The sequence below is a fragment of the Thunnus albacares genome, chromosome 6, assembly GCF_914725855.1.
Source record: "Thunnus albacares chromosome 6, fThuAlb1.1, whole genome shotgun sequence".
Classification (NCBI taxonomy): Eukaryota; Metazoa; Chordata; class Actinopteri; order Scombriformes; family Scombridae; genus Thunnus; species Thunnus albacares.
The window spans coordinates 20,373,231-20,387,953 of record NC_058111.1 but is presented as its reverse complement, the minus strand read 5'-3'; the positions used below and the strand labels follow the sequence as shown (position 1 = coordinate 20,387,953).

At 39.2% G+C, this 14,723-nt stretch overlaps 1 protein-coding gene across 4 annotated transcripts in view; it reads left to right on the top strand.

Annotated features, from left to right (window-relative positions):
- Positions 1-14,723, top strand: part of gria4a (glutamate receptor, ionotropic, AMPA 4a) — a 108,063-nt gene that overhangs the window by 46,530 nt on the left and 46,810 nt on the right. For 3 of the 4 annotated variants that reach the window (XM_044353380.1, XM_044353382.1, XM_044353379.1), the window contains exons 6-10: positions 260-313; positions 1,218-1,376; positions 9,302-9,469; positions 10,164-10,268; positions 11,788-11,898. In XM_044353380.1, coding sequence (XP_044209315.1) covers positions 260-313; positions 1,218-1,376; positions 9,302-9,469; positions 10,164-10,268; positions 11,788-11,898 — 597 coding nt within the window. Of the gene's footprint in view, positions 1-259; positions 314-1,217; positions 1,377-9,301; positions 9,470-10,163; positions 10,269-11,787; positions 11,899-13,762; positions 14,263-14,723 lie in introns of those variants that run through there. The other variant, XM_044353381.1, reaches the window with a different exon arrangement.

Sequence of the window (14,723 nt, the reverse complement as noted above, 5' to 3'; positions counted from 1 at the left end):
AGTGATGATCTTTTGTGAAACAAGCCCCAGAACGGTACCAAGGACAAGTGAAGTCCTCAGAGTCACAGTCCTCCTTTTGCATTTCATCAGCATAATAAAATAACCGCAGTTGCTTTTGGGGAAGACAAGGGAGCCGGAGAGAGTTGGAAGGGAGGTTCCTTTATTTGTAGTTTGACTCCACAGCCTGTTTGTCACACATGCAATATCAGTAGATAGCAAACTAACAATGTTTTCCCTTTCTTTGTTTCTCTCTCTCCAGGCTGTCAGTGTGGGCAAACATGTAAAAGGCTATCATTACATCATAGCAAACCTGGTAAGACCTCTTAATGGCATTGCTGCTGGCTGTTATTTTGAGACATGTTTATTACAGTGATGGTGTAACATCTTGTTTTGATATTGTACATGAGGATAATTCAATTTCTAATATGCTAGAGAGAGAAGACAGCAAGGTGTTTGGCAAACACACACACATACACATCATCAAGATAAAGTCTTTGGGATCAGCCATGACACACACAATCACGATCTATTGTACATTTATTAGCAGAAAAACAGACACATCTTTCTTAATATTCCCATACTACTATGTGATCTGATTATTAGATGAGAAAGTCATTGTATATTATCACTTGTCTCTCCTCAGCAAAGTTATAGCCATGTCAGTAAATTAAGTATTGCTTCAGCCTTAATCCTTAAAATCTGCTACACAGCTGTTCTCACCGGGACAGTGAAAAAGGGGCCACTGAGCTCAGGTCAAGCTAGATAGGCTCTCAGAGCTTTTAGCAATTAGCATCCATCAACCCAGGATAACCCTCGCATGTCTTTACCTCTGTCTCTGGCCCTTTCCCAAATGAATCCCTCTCCACAACCACTTCACCACAAAGTGTCACTCTGCATGAAGTCACACTCGCAGCAGTTGGAAGCCACTCCATATTAAGTAGAGGTATAAATAGTCAGATAAACTATGTGTGTGTGGAGTATAAAGGGTCAGCTGAGGTGCACACGCTCTATGAGAAGGTTTTGAAGTCCATTTCTATGCTCCATTAACTAGTTTGGAAGGGAACTCAACTCATGTTTCTCTTTTTTCATCCTCTGTATCCATCTGTATTTTCTTCTGTGTTTGCATCATCTGTCCTTTCTTTCTTTCTTTCTTTCTTTCTTTCTTACTTTCTTTCTTTCTTTCTTTCTTTCTGTCTTTCTGTCTTTCTGTCTTTCAGGGTTTTAAAGACATATCTCTGGAAAGGTTCATGCATGGTGGGGCCAACGTGACTGGTTTCCAGCTGGTGGACTTCAGCAAGCCTATCGTCATTAAACTGATGCAGCGCTGGAACAAACTTGATCAGAGGGAGTACCCTGGATCTGAAAGCCCACCTAAGGTAATGAAAACATACATACATACCCGTGGTGGCTGGTGACTCAAATAATTGGGGAGGACAGGAGGAAAACCAACATGGAATCTTACAACAAACCGCATCAAACTATATCATTGTCCCACCTGATGAAATCGGAGGGGTGGGGGGCAATTTGCTTGAGTGGTGAAAAGGCTGCTTCTTTAAAGACATTTAGCATACACATATTGTCTCTAAACAAAGACGTGCTCATTTTAGCCATGGAGTGGATCAAATGTGTCATTTTACCAACAAAGTGCAATTCAAATTGGGTTTCATTCTGAACTCAACACTTGAAATTTATGGTTTTTAATGTTTTCCATTAGATAGTGTCATTGGTCAATTTTTGGCCTAACGAGCAAATTCATGCAATACTCTTAGTTTCCATTAGGGGTGTACGATGGCTTACTGCACTCCACTGAAGCAAATGAATGACACAATTTTGACATAGGTGTAATTTTAAGGATGTCAGATAATGATTTTTGTGTGTGCATGAAAAAAAAGTGCATGTGTGTGAAACTGCAGCGCAAATATGTATTTGCAAGATAGAGTGAAATCAATTATGATGTATCCTTCCTCCAAGTTGCAGTGAATTTCTGTTGATGCAGGCTATTCAGCTTTGAGGGTTTCCCAGGTAAACTTGCCTTTGATATACATGTTGAAAGCACCTGTAGCTATAAGTAAGCCTAACAGCTCCCAGATTATTTTTTCTCTGGCAAGATGGCAAGAAGGTCATATTCGCTGCTTCAAGCACAAAATTATGTTATGCGCTCAGCAAGCAAGGATGAGGAGAAATCCTCTGCCCTTGATGAAGAGACATCATCTACCCATGATGAAGAGACATCGTCCACCCATGATGAAGAGACATTGTCCACCCTTGATGAAGAGACATCGTCCACCCTTGATGAAGAGACATCGTCCACCCTTGATGAAGAGACATCATCCACCCTTGATGAAGAGACATCGTCCACCCATGATGAGGACACATCCTCCTCGGAGGATGACAGCATCACAGGTGATGATGAAGAGTACCAGCCGGTGCCTGATTCCTCTTCCTCAGGGGGTGAAGAGGATACAGACAAAGCAGTTGAGGCCAAGCAGCTAATGGCGGAAACAGTAGGAGCAGCGGCGGAGCAGCCTGGTCGCCAGAATAAAACATTGGCAGTTTACGTTTCTGCAAACCACAGAAACATTGAATATCTACATTTCAACACATGAAATATGTAGCATATTAACATTTCAACAAATCGTACCATCTCAACATTTCTACAAAACGTATCATATCAACATTTCCAAAATACGCATCATCTACGTAGTTCACGCGAGATCTATATGAGTTGATCTTTCCTATTAGGAGGAGGACGGGTTGGTGGATGGTTAGTAAGTTTCTCGGCAGCAAGTTAGAAATCAGCAGAGAACAGGATTCGAGACCACCTTGAAACCAATGTCCACTTCCCGTTTCAACTGACAAAAGTGGGTGTTTTTAGTGAGACATCAGGACATTTTTATTTTATTTTTTATTTTAACCCAAACCATGATCTTTCCCTAACTCTAACCCTAACCAAGTGGTCTGTGTGCCTAAACCTAACCAGACTTAAACCACAGCGTTGGCACACCATAAAACATCATTATTGAACAGATAGAAATGTTAATATGCTACATTTGTAGAAATGTTGATATGATACGTATTACACATGTTGAAACATATATATTCAACGTTTCTGTGGTTTGCAGAAACATTCAATGCCAACGTTTTCTTCAGGTGATTGGGTTGTGCGGAGACTGGGGAGCTTTCGGCTGGGTGGATGTATAAAGAGTCCTTCAGGCTGCTACAACAAGCCAGCTGTTGCATTGGCTAACCAAAGGAGCTATCCACTGCTGCTACTCTGCCTTACAGTGGAGAGAATTGAAGATGAAATCTGGAAACTATCATTGGACCAACTCAATGTCAATATTGCATTCTGATTGTTGATTGGTAAGGGAGGACAGCCTCCCTTGGAGCGTCATTTTACGTGACATGGCCAAAAATGAAATACATTAAGTCCAATGTAAGAGATCCCGCCCTGTGGAGGACAGCAGGCACCCGTCCTCCTCTGTCCCCCACTTTACCTCCACCAACTTACCTCCATCAACTATATTTTGATCTCCCCTTTGCCTCTCAAAAAATAGAGGAGGATCAACATCCTCTGCCTCTATGGACCAGCCTCCACTGATACATACATACATACATACCCTAGAATATACAGATTGTAATCCTGTATCTGCAATGTCATCTAAATGTTATCCTGCTCCGACCTTTAGCTAAATCTCTGTAAACACCAGTACATACAGTACACCAAGAAATTCTGCACTGATACACAAAAGTGTTTGCAGTGCACACACTCATACACACATATTTTGTTGCAGTGGTGTGCACATTGTATTCAGAATAAACAAATAAACAGCTTCTTCAATCAGGTGTCCACTGAGTACTATGCGCTGCATTTCCTGCATTTGCTAAAAACCTCTTAGTCAATCTGTGGCTGTGAGGGAGGTGAACTGGCTGATTCTACTATGGCTGAGTAAATTCGACAATGCTTCTGTGTCAAGCATGCAGATTTTGTTCTCTTATTTTCTTCCTATCCGCCCTTCTCACCTCTTTCCTCTCATCATTTGTCTGTCTGTAGTCTGTCTGTCTGTCTGTTGTCTGTCTGTCTGTTAGTGTGCCTGTATCCCCCCACTCCCCCCATCCCACCACCATCCTTGTCCCTCTTCTTTACTCCACACCTCTATTGACTAGATACTGACCTGTAGCCAATTGCGGTTGATTTGTGCATACATTAACTGGAAACATGTCCACCTACCCATTAAAAATACATAATACTGCAGCTTTCTGTCCCTTGCTCTCTGGCTCACGCACACATGCACTGTCACTCTCAGAAGACACACACTCACTGTAGTATCTATAAAAGGTGATGATGTGTATAAGTCTCTCAACAATGTAAATATATATTGATAGTCATATTGTTTCATTATTGGCATGTCATTTTTCACCCAGGGACCAGTGTTAATTGGCTAATCATCATTCTCATTGACCTGATGAATTCTCATTAGCTGTATCAATTTTCCTCCACACACACAACATTTAGTGTGTTAATGGAGGTATATTTATGCATGTTGACAGACAGGTACAGTGAGCATGCTTAGAAATACTAAATAAAGGTAAACACAGCTGCTGGTATTCTCAATGAACTTTGTAGATATCATTTGTTAAAGCCCTTCCAAATGTTTTCTTCCCCTTGCAACCACAAAAAAAGTCTTACCTAAGCCTTTTGCAAACAAGAAAATGCAACTTTATTATTGATTTAAAACAATAACAGAAAACCAGATATCTCCAGTGTTGACAGATACCTCCAAATTGCTCGAGGCTAATTGATGCTGTGTAAAAACTGAGCTCAGTTAGCCTTGGGCCAACTCATAGCCTCAGGCCAAGTAGAACTCTGGTGTAATAATGTGGAGTGTGAGACTAGAGACTGGATTTTGAGTTAGCTGCTTTTGGCCATCAATGTAAATCTCTTAACCCAGTGACTCTCAGCTGGTGTGCCTTGAAATGAGCTCTCGTGTGCCTGGAGATTTTGTTGAAATGTAATGAAAATGATCAGTGACCTGGCAAAGTAATATGTTAACATCAAAATTCAGCCACATTGCTTATGATCACACATATCTTATCCAAGTTAAAGCCTTTTGGGCCATTTCATTTTTTTCACACACTTACCCTAATTGCATGATAAGAATATAAATTGCTTTATAACATGTTAGCATAATTAGCAGATAATGGACTGCCTTTATGAATATTTGTCCACATGTAAAACATTTCATGTTTGCCACAAGCCAGTACAAAGATCATTCTATGAATTAAATATGCATGTCCTAATTGTTTTAAAGCTGCTGTCTTAATTTTTCACTTCAGTCTCTCATCTCATTTGAAGAGAAAAATGACTGAAAGAGCTTTGTGTTTTTCAATGTGTCATTAACCCTGCCTCTGCTACAATATGTTCACTCTGTGTATTCAGAGATTACTTGATGTCATTAAAAAGCAGAAACATGTACGCAGTCTTTCCACTGGATTTATAAATCATCACATATACAGTGAGTACTGTATATTGTAGCTGTATTGTAGCTGCATACATGCATGGGACTAATGACCACTCGCGTCTCCTGTTAAACTTTGGACAAAAAAACAGACCTATGCTGTCCTTAGTCTGACATTGGCAACATGCTCTAATGGTGCTCTCTCTACTCTTGTGTCCTTATGTTGTGTGTTATTTGTTAGTAGTTTATGTTGTAGACAGGAGAATGTTGATGCACAAGTCCATATTGTTGAGACTTTTGAGTCAAAACCACAAATGTCAACCACATAGTGGCACAAGAGAAGAAGTTAGATTCATCCTCTGGGAACTATGAATTTTATGACAATCAGTCAGGTAATTCCAGGTCTGTAAAGTGAAGCCAATAAAGTGCCTTAAAACTGCATTGTTTCTAATGGCCAGCAGTGGACTCCACTGGCTGAAAAAATAAGTCCAATTGTATGGAAGTCACTTGATTTATTACCTAAATAAACTGTTTCCTAATGAGTTTATGGTCTCAGTCACTAGTTTCAAGTCCTCTTCAATACAGCATGAGCTTCATTTTGTAATTTATGGTCTCATTTAAAGTGAAATAGATGATAAAGCAGGCTATGCTTTAGGGCGTGACTACCTTGTGATTGTCAAGTTGCTACCACGGTGACAACATTGATTACATAACATAACCATGGTGTAACCCCACATTCACAAGGTATAGGGATATCTGCTGTTTTTTCACAGTGTGTTTTCAGTTCATGAAAGTTAATTGTAATATTTTGGTTGCCTAAAAAAGTCTTTTTCAGTGTTTGGTTGTAGTAAAAGACCCTCTAATGAGTCTGCTGTTCAGTTTTTCCATTAAGTACATTTTGTTTTATAGTTTTAGGCTCGTTTTTCACTAGCAAAAATCAGCATTAGCATTAGCAGTTAACCATAGACTGTAAATGCACCTTGCTAACCAAGCTAACTGCTAGTGCTAGGGTCAGCTACACCCTCTCATCCAAATATGGTCATTTCTGGCTCCAAAAATCAAAGATGGCCACATTCAAATCGCTAAACTCGAGGCTTCAAAACATGGATATATTATAAGAGCTGGATACTGGACTAAATATGGTGCCCAGTCAGTCCAATAAGAATTGCTTCCACGTTGTGCGGCACACTGAATATGGGCAGTAGAGTTTCTCCCACTGGCCCCCGCCTCGGCCTGTAAATTTTACATTGTGATGACATCACAGATTTTTAAATCACCTCTCTCGGCTTGAAGAAAGTTTTACAAATATAAAACCTCCATGGATCAAAAATTCATATTAGAAAGAGTCATAATTGACCTTGTCTGCAGTTTGAGCTGCCCTGTTAACAGTTTTATAGACGTCTCTTTTACAATGGTGGTCTATGGGGAAAATCTTTTTTGGGACACAGGGTTATTTTTCTCTGCAATACCATGAGTGGCCACTAGGAAAAATTGTCTGCAAGGCTGAGCAGCAGAGCCCTATCCAGCTCTTATTATACATCCATGCTTCAAAATAGCAGTCCACAAACCAATGGTTGACGTCACAGTGACTACATCCATATTTTTTTTTACAGTCTATGATGACAATCTGTTAAATAGTTGTTGACATATTTAAGTCTGGACTGACTAACAGACCGACCAACTGACAGAGAAACAAATGAATGAATAAAATGATTTAGTTGGTTGAACTCATGCTTGCAATATTGCTTTACCTCACTCAGGTCAGTTCACTCATAAAGGTCTTAGTGTAAGTACTGTAAGTAAGTATGCAAGCTGTAAAGCATGCAGATATGTACATTCTAAATGCACTGTATACATTTTTTATAGATGGTAGTTTCTGTGTGAAAAGTGGCACATACTTTCTTTTTCTGTGAGTACATCATTTATGAATCTGGCCATTAGTGTGATATAAAATGTTAAAGTAACTTGCATCATATGATTTGAAAAATTTGAGGATCCAGATTTCTAAAGAAAATCTTTTTTGACTTGATGGCTTTTAGCTGAACTCAGCTAAGAATATTGGTTTTCAAAAACACCAAATTCTCAGCAATAATTTCAGGACCAATTGAAATCTTTTTGTGCCCCGAAGATGTTTCTGTCCTGCCCCTGACAGAAACAAAAAATAGAACGCTAGTTGGCTCAGTTTTGTAGTTGTTTTCTCCTTGATTTGGATTCTATAGTCACCATCTGTCAGTCACACACCTAAAGGCTTCTTTGGTTTCAAAGGGGAGAGGTGAAGGGAGGATGACATGGTTGTGCACTGCAGCCTCCCAAAACACGCCTTGTGGGATACAAATCAAGAGATGTCAGTAAGAGAGAAAACTACCTGCAGAGGCATGGAGAGGATCCACAGAGTTCCTCAGCTGACTTCCCTCTTTCCTCCCATTTTCATCTCTCCACTTGTTTCCGCCGTGATGTGATGGCAGCCCGCTGTGTGTTTGACTGCCTCTGTCTATGTGGTGCTGTGTGTGTCTATGTGTGGGCTGGGTGGGGGTGTTGCTGCTGAGTTTGTGATGTTGTTCCCTGCTGCGCCATGTCTTACCTGTAATGAATTTGTCAAATAACCTGTCAAGATTACCACAGCTTTTTAGCTTTTCATTAGAGAACAGATATTGATCACCTCTCACCCTTTCTCTTTTTCCTGCTTGCATTTCAAAGGCCCCTTAAATCACTGCATTTTTTAATTTACTTCAACCCACTTCACCTTTTCCTGTTTTGGAATATAACCTAATATAACCACATCTATAAATCTTGGGAATCAAAATTTCACCATCAAGGGGAATTCCCTGACAAAGTGAATTTAATTAGCAAGTTTACAGTATGATTTAAAGACGCTTTGATGTCATTTTAATGGTTTTAAGATCGTGTCCAGTGACTGTATTTGAAAACTATAAGCCTGTCTAAAACTGGCACATTTACAGTGATGTTACATTTACAGTGGTGTTGATTGATGTTCATTGGTATTAACTGTGGAAATCAAATAAAAGTCAGAGTGGTGAGGTAGGTTGAGGCACTGGTCAGCATATTTGCATACTGGCTAGGTTAGTTCATATGGGGTTAATATGGTTTGATGCCTAATGTAAGAATTCAGCTGTTGTCTGAGCTTATACTGGTTCTCATTTTAGATTTAAAATGCATAAGCATACAATGCATCTTGTAACATTAGCTTATTCTACTTAGGCTTTGTAAATCACAGATAGGATCTTTTTAACCCAGTTGTGTGTCGGAACACATTAAATCCGGTGGAGTAAGTCATTGAAAAAACTATTAAGACATTTTCTGAAAATGGCACTGGCCACCAAGCAGCTCAGAAGAATTCAACAGTGATTCTATTGTACTTAAGGTTTCTAGCATCGACATGAGTGGCCTAAAACACTGATTACGACATTGTTTTTAAAACCTGTCACTTCAATGTAAGCAAAATTGTTCCTTCACCTTTGGACATTTAAAGAAATCAAATCACGTGACTGTTAAACTGTTATCACTGGCAAGTTTATTGACTATTAATACATACATGCAGCAGAAGGAGACAACAACTAAATTTAAGATGTTTTCTAACACTGTTACAGATTTGTTCATAAATATGTAGGCCCATATCTTTATTGATATCTTTATTGATGTTATATATATATATATATATATATAGTATATCTGCATTCTTAGACTAACAAAGAACTATTTGTTTGTCTGTCCCCATAAGATCTATGAAAAATTATAATTTCAAACTCCTTAAAGAGAAGATAACATTTTCTTTTCTTTTTTCTGTCTCCTTCCTCTCTCTGTTTTTGTCCTCCATTCTTTAGTATACCTCATCTTTAACATATGATGGAGTCCTTGTGATGGCCGAAGCCTTCCGCACTCTCCGCCGTCAGAAAATTGACATTAGTCGACGTGGCAATGCTGGTGACTGCCTGGCCAATCCTGCTGCTCCCTGGAACCAAGGAATAGACATGGAGCGGGCACTCAAACAGGTTGGTACACACTTGACTTTGTTTCATTTAGTGTAGACACACAGACTCTAAATCGCTCGTACAGATGTTCTCAAATACACACAACACACAAAAACACAGTCGGTGAAACAGCTGGCACAAAGTAATTGAAAATGTTCCAGAAATCCGTGCCCGCATTTATGTGTTTTACATTTTTTGTTTGGACCTTGATGGAGTCCCTACAAGAGAACACAGAGAAAACACACACACACAAACCTGTACTGCTTTACTTGTGAGGAAACTGTATTGGCTTCATTCATTTCTCAGGGATGTACTAGAACATTACCAATAGCCACTACATGTCTTACCCTGTCGTCAACGTTTACATTAACCTTAAAACCAAATCTTAACCCTTAAATACGTTGTTAGTTTACCATGTTAGGGACTGAATTTTTGTCCTCAAATGGAAATGTGACGTGGTGAATGTTTTTGTCCCCATAATGTCATGAATATACTGTATAGCGCATATACACACACCCACTAGAAGATTGCTATTTAGTTTTGTTATTTTAGAGCGAAAGGTATGCAGTGTTTTGCTGAATATTTTCAATGTTTCATATCATTTAAAGTGTTATCTGACAAACTATTGTCTTCAATATGAGTTATACACTGGGAAAAATTTATTGATGCTACTTTTAATTAAATGTTCTCACTATCATTGTTGATATAAATCCAGGTGCGCATTCAGGGCCTGACAGGGAATATTCAGTTTGATCACTACGGTCGGAGGGTCAACTACACGATGGACGTGTTTGAGCTGAAGAGCAATGGACCACGCAAGGTAGGCTTTCCTCATGGCTTAGAAACAAAGATAAACAACACTTTGAAATCATAAACATCATAAACATATCACACCCAACTACTTTAGTTTTTTTTTTTATGCGACAAGTCCTCCAAATTAAACAACCAAATACGTTGTTTGACCATGCACTCTAGAACGATACATAGAAGTGTTGTCTGATCTGCTGCCCCCGTCAACAATCATCAGCAGGACAGTGTAATTTGTCTGTGCTTTCCAAAACTGTTACAAATCACTGTTAAAAGATAATTATGTGTTATGATGTGACATTGCTGTGGTTAAGGTCTGGTTAGGTTTAGGCACAAAAATACTTGGTTAGGTCAAAACGATCACTTTGTTAAGGTTAGAGAAACCTGTGGTTAAAGATACTACTTCCCAAAAGTTAGGCGACTTCGGTTGTCATGGCTACAATAATAATCACAGGGATGATCATAGTTACTTTTTTTTTTTAAAAACTGGCCCGACTCGCTGTCTGAAATGTGACTTGTGGCTAGAAACACGAAACAAACAGCTGTCTCCTGTTGCAAAGCCCATTGTTGGATTAATTTCCCCATTCAATTCTTCTCTTCTGTATGAGGAAATATGTCTACACATAAAGACATCAACTCAACGGTGCCATTGCTCAGGTTTATAATTGCTACGGCTGCAGAATGGCATCTGTTGTTCAAATGTAACTATGTCGTTTCCGGATGACTGACATTACCCCCTTTGTGTTGTTTTTCTTGGGAGGACAGGAAAGTTCTTATTATTTAATTACCACTAACATTAGACATTGGCTCTCTTTTACTGTTAAAGGATAATTCGTATAGCTTTCATTTTTGTTGTTTTAACCCTCATGATGGTTGATTGTTAAAATATTAATTTACTTTCTGCATCATTATCTCCATAATTCTTAATTAATAACTGTCCTACTGCAGTTATAAATACTTTGCATAACTGCTATTGAACTGTTGCAGCTTTTGCTTTTGTGCATTGGAGTGCAGCTCTCAGACGACCTAGGGGCGCATAAAGCTCTGCAGTGACATAAATAGGGAAAGTTTGAACATAATCCTTCTTCATAATGGCAAAAAGTAGAAAGTTAAGGCTCAGGTTGAAAGTACCCATAATTTCTCTTTACCAGAAAAAGTATACATGTGGCACCTATAATAAAGATATAACACCATGTTCCAGCTTCTCAAGTGTTCCTTTGACAGCAGTATGTGTTTATTGAAAGTTCTTGGCTCACACTCCATATCTCTCAATATCTTCTACAGTTCCAGTGGGAAATTTGCTGGAGTGAGCTCATCCTGTTGACTCGTTTTTTATTCTCTCTGTTCTTTTCTTTCCATTTCACATTGTTTTTTTAATGTATATTTTATTTGTGTTTGTCTCTATCTTGATTTTATTGTAATCACCTTAGATTTTATTTCTGCATGAACTGTGCCATAAAGACTGATTGATTGTTTTTTATTTCTTTTATCACTCTCATTCTCTCTCTTTTTTTCCCCTGCGTCACCCTCAGATTGGTTACTGGAACGACATAGACAAACTTGTGTTGGTCCAGAATGAAAATGCTCTGTCCAATGACAGCTCGGCGATGGAGAACCGGACTGTGGTCGTGACAACCATCATGGTAATGTACCCTATGAATGCTTTCACTTCTTCATAGTTTAGGTGCTGTTTTGAGATTTGGGCAAAGCTGTCCAACGCAGTGACAATCAGTCTTCCTTATTCCACAATTTTATTTCACCAAAACCTTGCTCACACCTGATTTTCCAGCTAACATCTGTCTCATGTAGAGGTTTGAGTTTCATGGATATGCAGACTGGTGCAAATGCAAATGAGTCACCAGGTGTTTAAACACCCGATGTAACAGGTGCTGGATGAAAATATACTTTTTTCTTTGTCTTTCAAGCAAGATCAGGTACATATGCAGGAGAAAGGGGAAACATTGTTTTCTAAAAAGATGGATTTGACAGCATACGATAAAAATAGTTGTAGCAATCATGAATGAGATGAGCAATTACAACATTTTGGTGACAATTAGGGTTATTAAATTTGATTAGATACTACTGACAAGCACTGATACATTAACAACCAGTGTGCCACCTAACCTTGTGACAGTGACTGTCTGTTGCTTGCACTGCACAAGTCATAGGCTGAATGTTAGAGTTTCACCAAGAGCTGTAGACTGGAGTTTATTTCCCTTAGTGGCATAATAGGATGCAGTCATTGTCAGAAAGCCAGGTGATGAAGTATAGAAGCACTGTCATTTGGCAGACTTTTGTTAATGTTGAAGAAAAATCAGCCTTGAGCTAGATGAGCTGTGCAAGTTGAAAAGAGCACTCAGAGCATGGCCACGAGGGAGTGGCACTTGATTACACTAATGTCTCATTAGTAGGCAAATCTAAAACTGACTTCAGATTACCATTTAGAAGTGACCTCAGTCCAGTTCCTTCTAATGGCTTTCACATAGACACCAGTCTGTGGCCAGTTTAATTATTCCTCTTTCTTCTACAAACAAGGATAAAAAGGGGGGCTAATCGGTGGATTTGTGCACATCCTCTGCTTACATTTGATTTCACTTCACCCATCTGCAGCCTTTTTATGGTGACCATCCCCTTCCTGTAAATGCAATCAGTTTAATTCAATTGGGCATGCAAAATGATGTGAAAGCAACTCAAAAGACTAATTTCAGCCCAGAGATAAAACAAGTCCCAGATGCTTGAGCTTCAGCAATTCATTCTTTTGTTTCAAGCCACATTTCTTCATCCAGCAAACTCTCTAATATGACCAAATTATCTGTAGCGGTACTTACTGAAGTGTCATACTGTGAACAAATACGTAAAAATGGAAAAAAAAAAACAATCAAAGATAGTACAGTGAGTCTAGAGTGCCTCCAGTGGCTAGAAGTGGTAGTAACCAGTCCGGTCTGCAGAGAGGAAAACAACCACATACACTGCTGGAAAGAGTTCAGAAAAATGAATTCAGCTGGACTAAATGTCCCCAGTGACAGCCCCGCCTCCAGATATGCACACTTCAACTGGCAATGTGTTAAACCCCAGTGCAGTGTGTGCTGTGTTGCCTACAGCCAGGCCAAAGACAAGCAAATGAAAACACATTAACACAATCGAATATATAAAAGGACAAGTTGTTAATCAGTGACAAAATCCTATTTTGAATATGCGTATATTATGTTAATGTACCATTACTGTTAGAATCTATCACAGTCTATTGTTGTTGTTCCCATGGCTGTTGGGCTTGTGTTTCAAATTACATTTATTTTGTGTGGTTGTAAAAGTGTGAAAGACAGAGTGTGGCATTACCGTATATGTCTTTTCGATGTTTGTTCCTTCCTCTTTCTCTCTCCCTCACTGTATCTGTCTCGCTATCCCTCTTAAACTCCTCTCATCCCCCCCCACACCCTTCATTTTTACCTCCATACCGCCCCCCACCCCACCTCCTGCATATTTCTCTGTGGATGATGACCTCAGCAGACCTTGGCTAACGTTAGCTCAGCCACCTCCTCCTCTTTGCAGCCTTTGATGATGAGGAAGCCTCTGCTGTGACACTGATGCCGGGTCTGCAGACAGAGCAACAGACTGAAACACAGACTCACCTGAGTCGCAGACCTTCAGGAAAGACAGAGGACACACAGACTGATAGACTGGGTGTCTCCAAAGCTCTGTACATATATTGTTTTTGTCATGAATATGTTTTTCTTTGTGTATTTTTTTCTTGTATATTTGTTAGAAAAAGTGATTTTTATTTTATAAATTTATTGATTTGCGTAGATGTGGTGTATTAACACAGCAACAATGGTGGAGAGGGACTATATGGTTGAAGTGAAGATACAAGACTTCAATGTTGAAGTCAGTGAGTCAATGTTCAATGAGCCAGTGAGACACTGGGATGTCTTGCTTACTGTGTTTCCGTCTTCCTCTCATGGCAAAAGCCACAGTTGGACAGGGGCTCTGCGAGGAATTCTGTTGTTACATTCAGCCTTGTTAGTAGACTTCCCTCCTTTTTGAGGACCCTACAATCATGACCACTTCCCTTTATTCTTTTTTAAATATTTTACCTCTTTCTTTCAAGATAACATGAGGGAGGAAAGGTCTACCTCCATCTTGATCTTTCTGCTCCGTCACTTTTTAAATCTACTCAGCTATGCCTCCTCACTCAACTTTCCTCCACTGTATTTCATTTCCTCTGAGAGGAGGCATGACCGTCTACGCCTGAATGGAAGGGTGAAGTTAAGATGTTTAGTATTCTTTTAGTTTAGGGTATTCAGCACTCTGGGTTTTTGTCAACTTGAGACAACAACTTGACATTGAAATGACACCATTATTTATTTTTTATCTTGTTAATGATGTTACTTTCATATTGGCATTGTAATTGCTTTTTGACATTAAATATGTAAAAGTATAGCATATTGCAAAAACTGAAAAACGCAGCTTT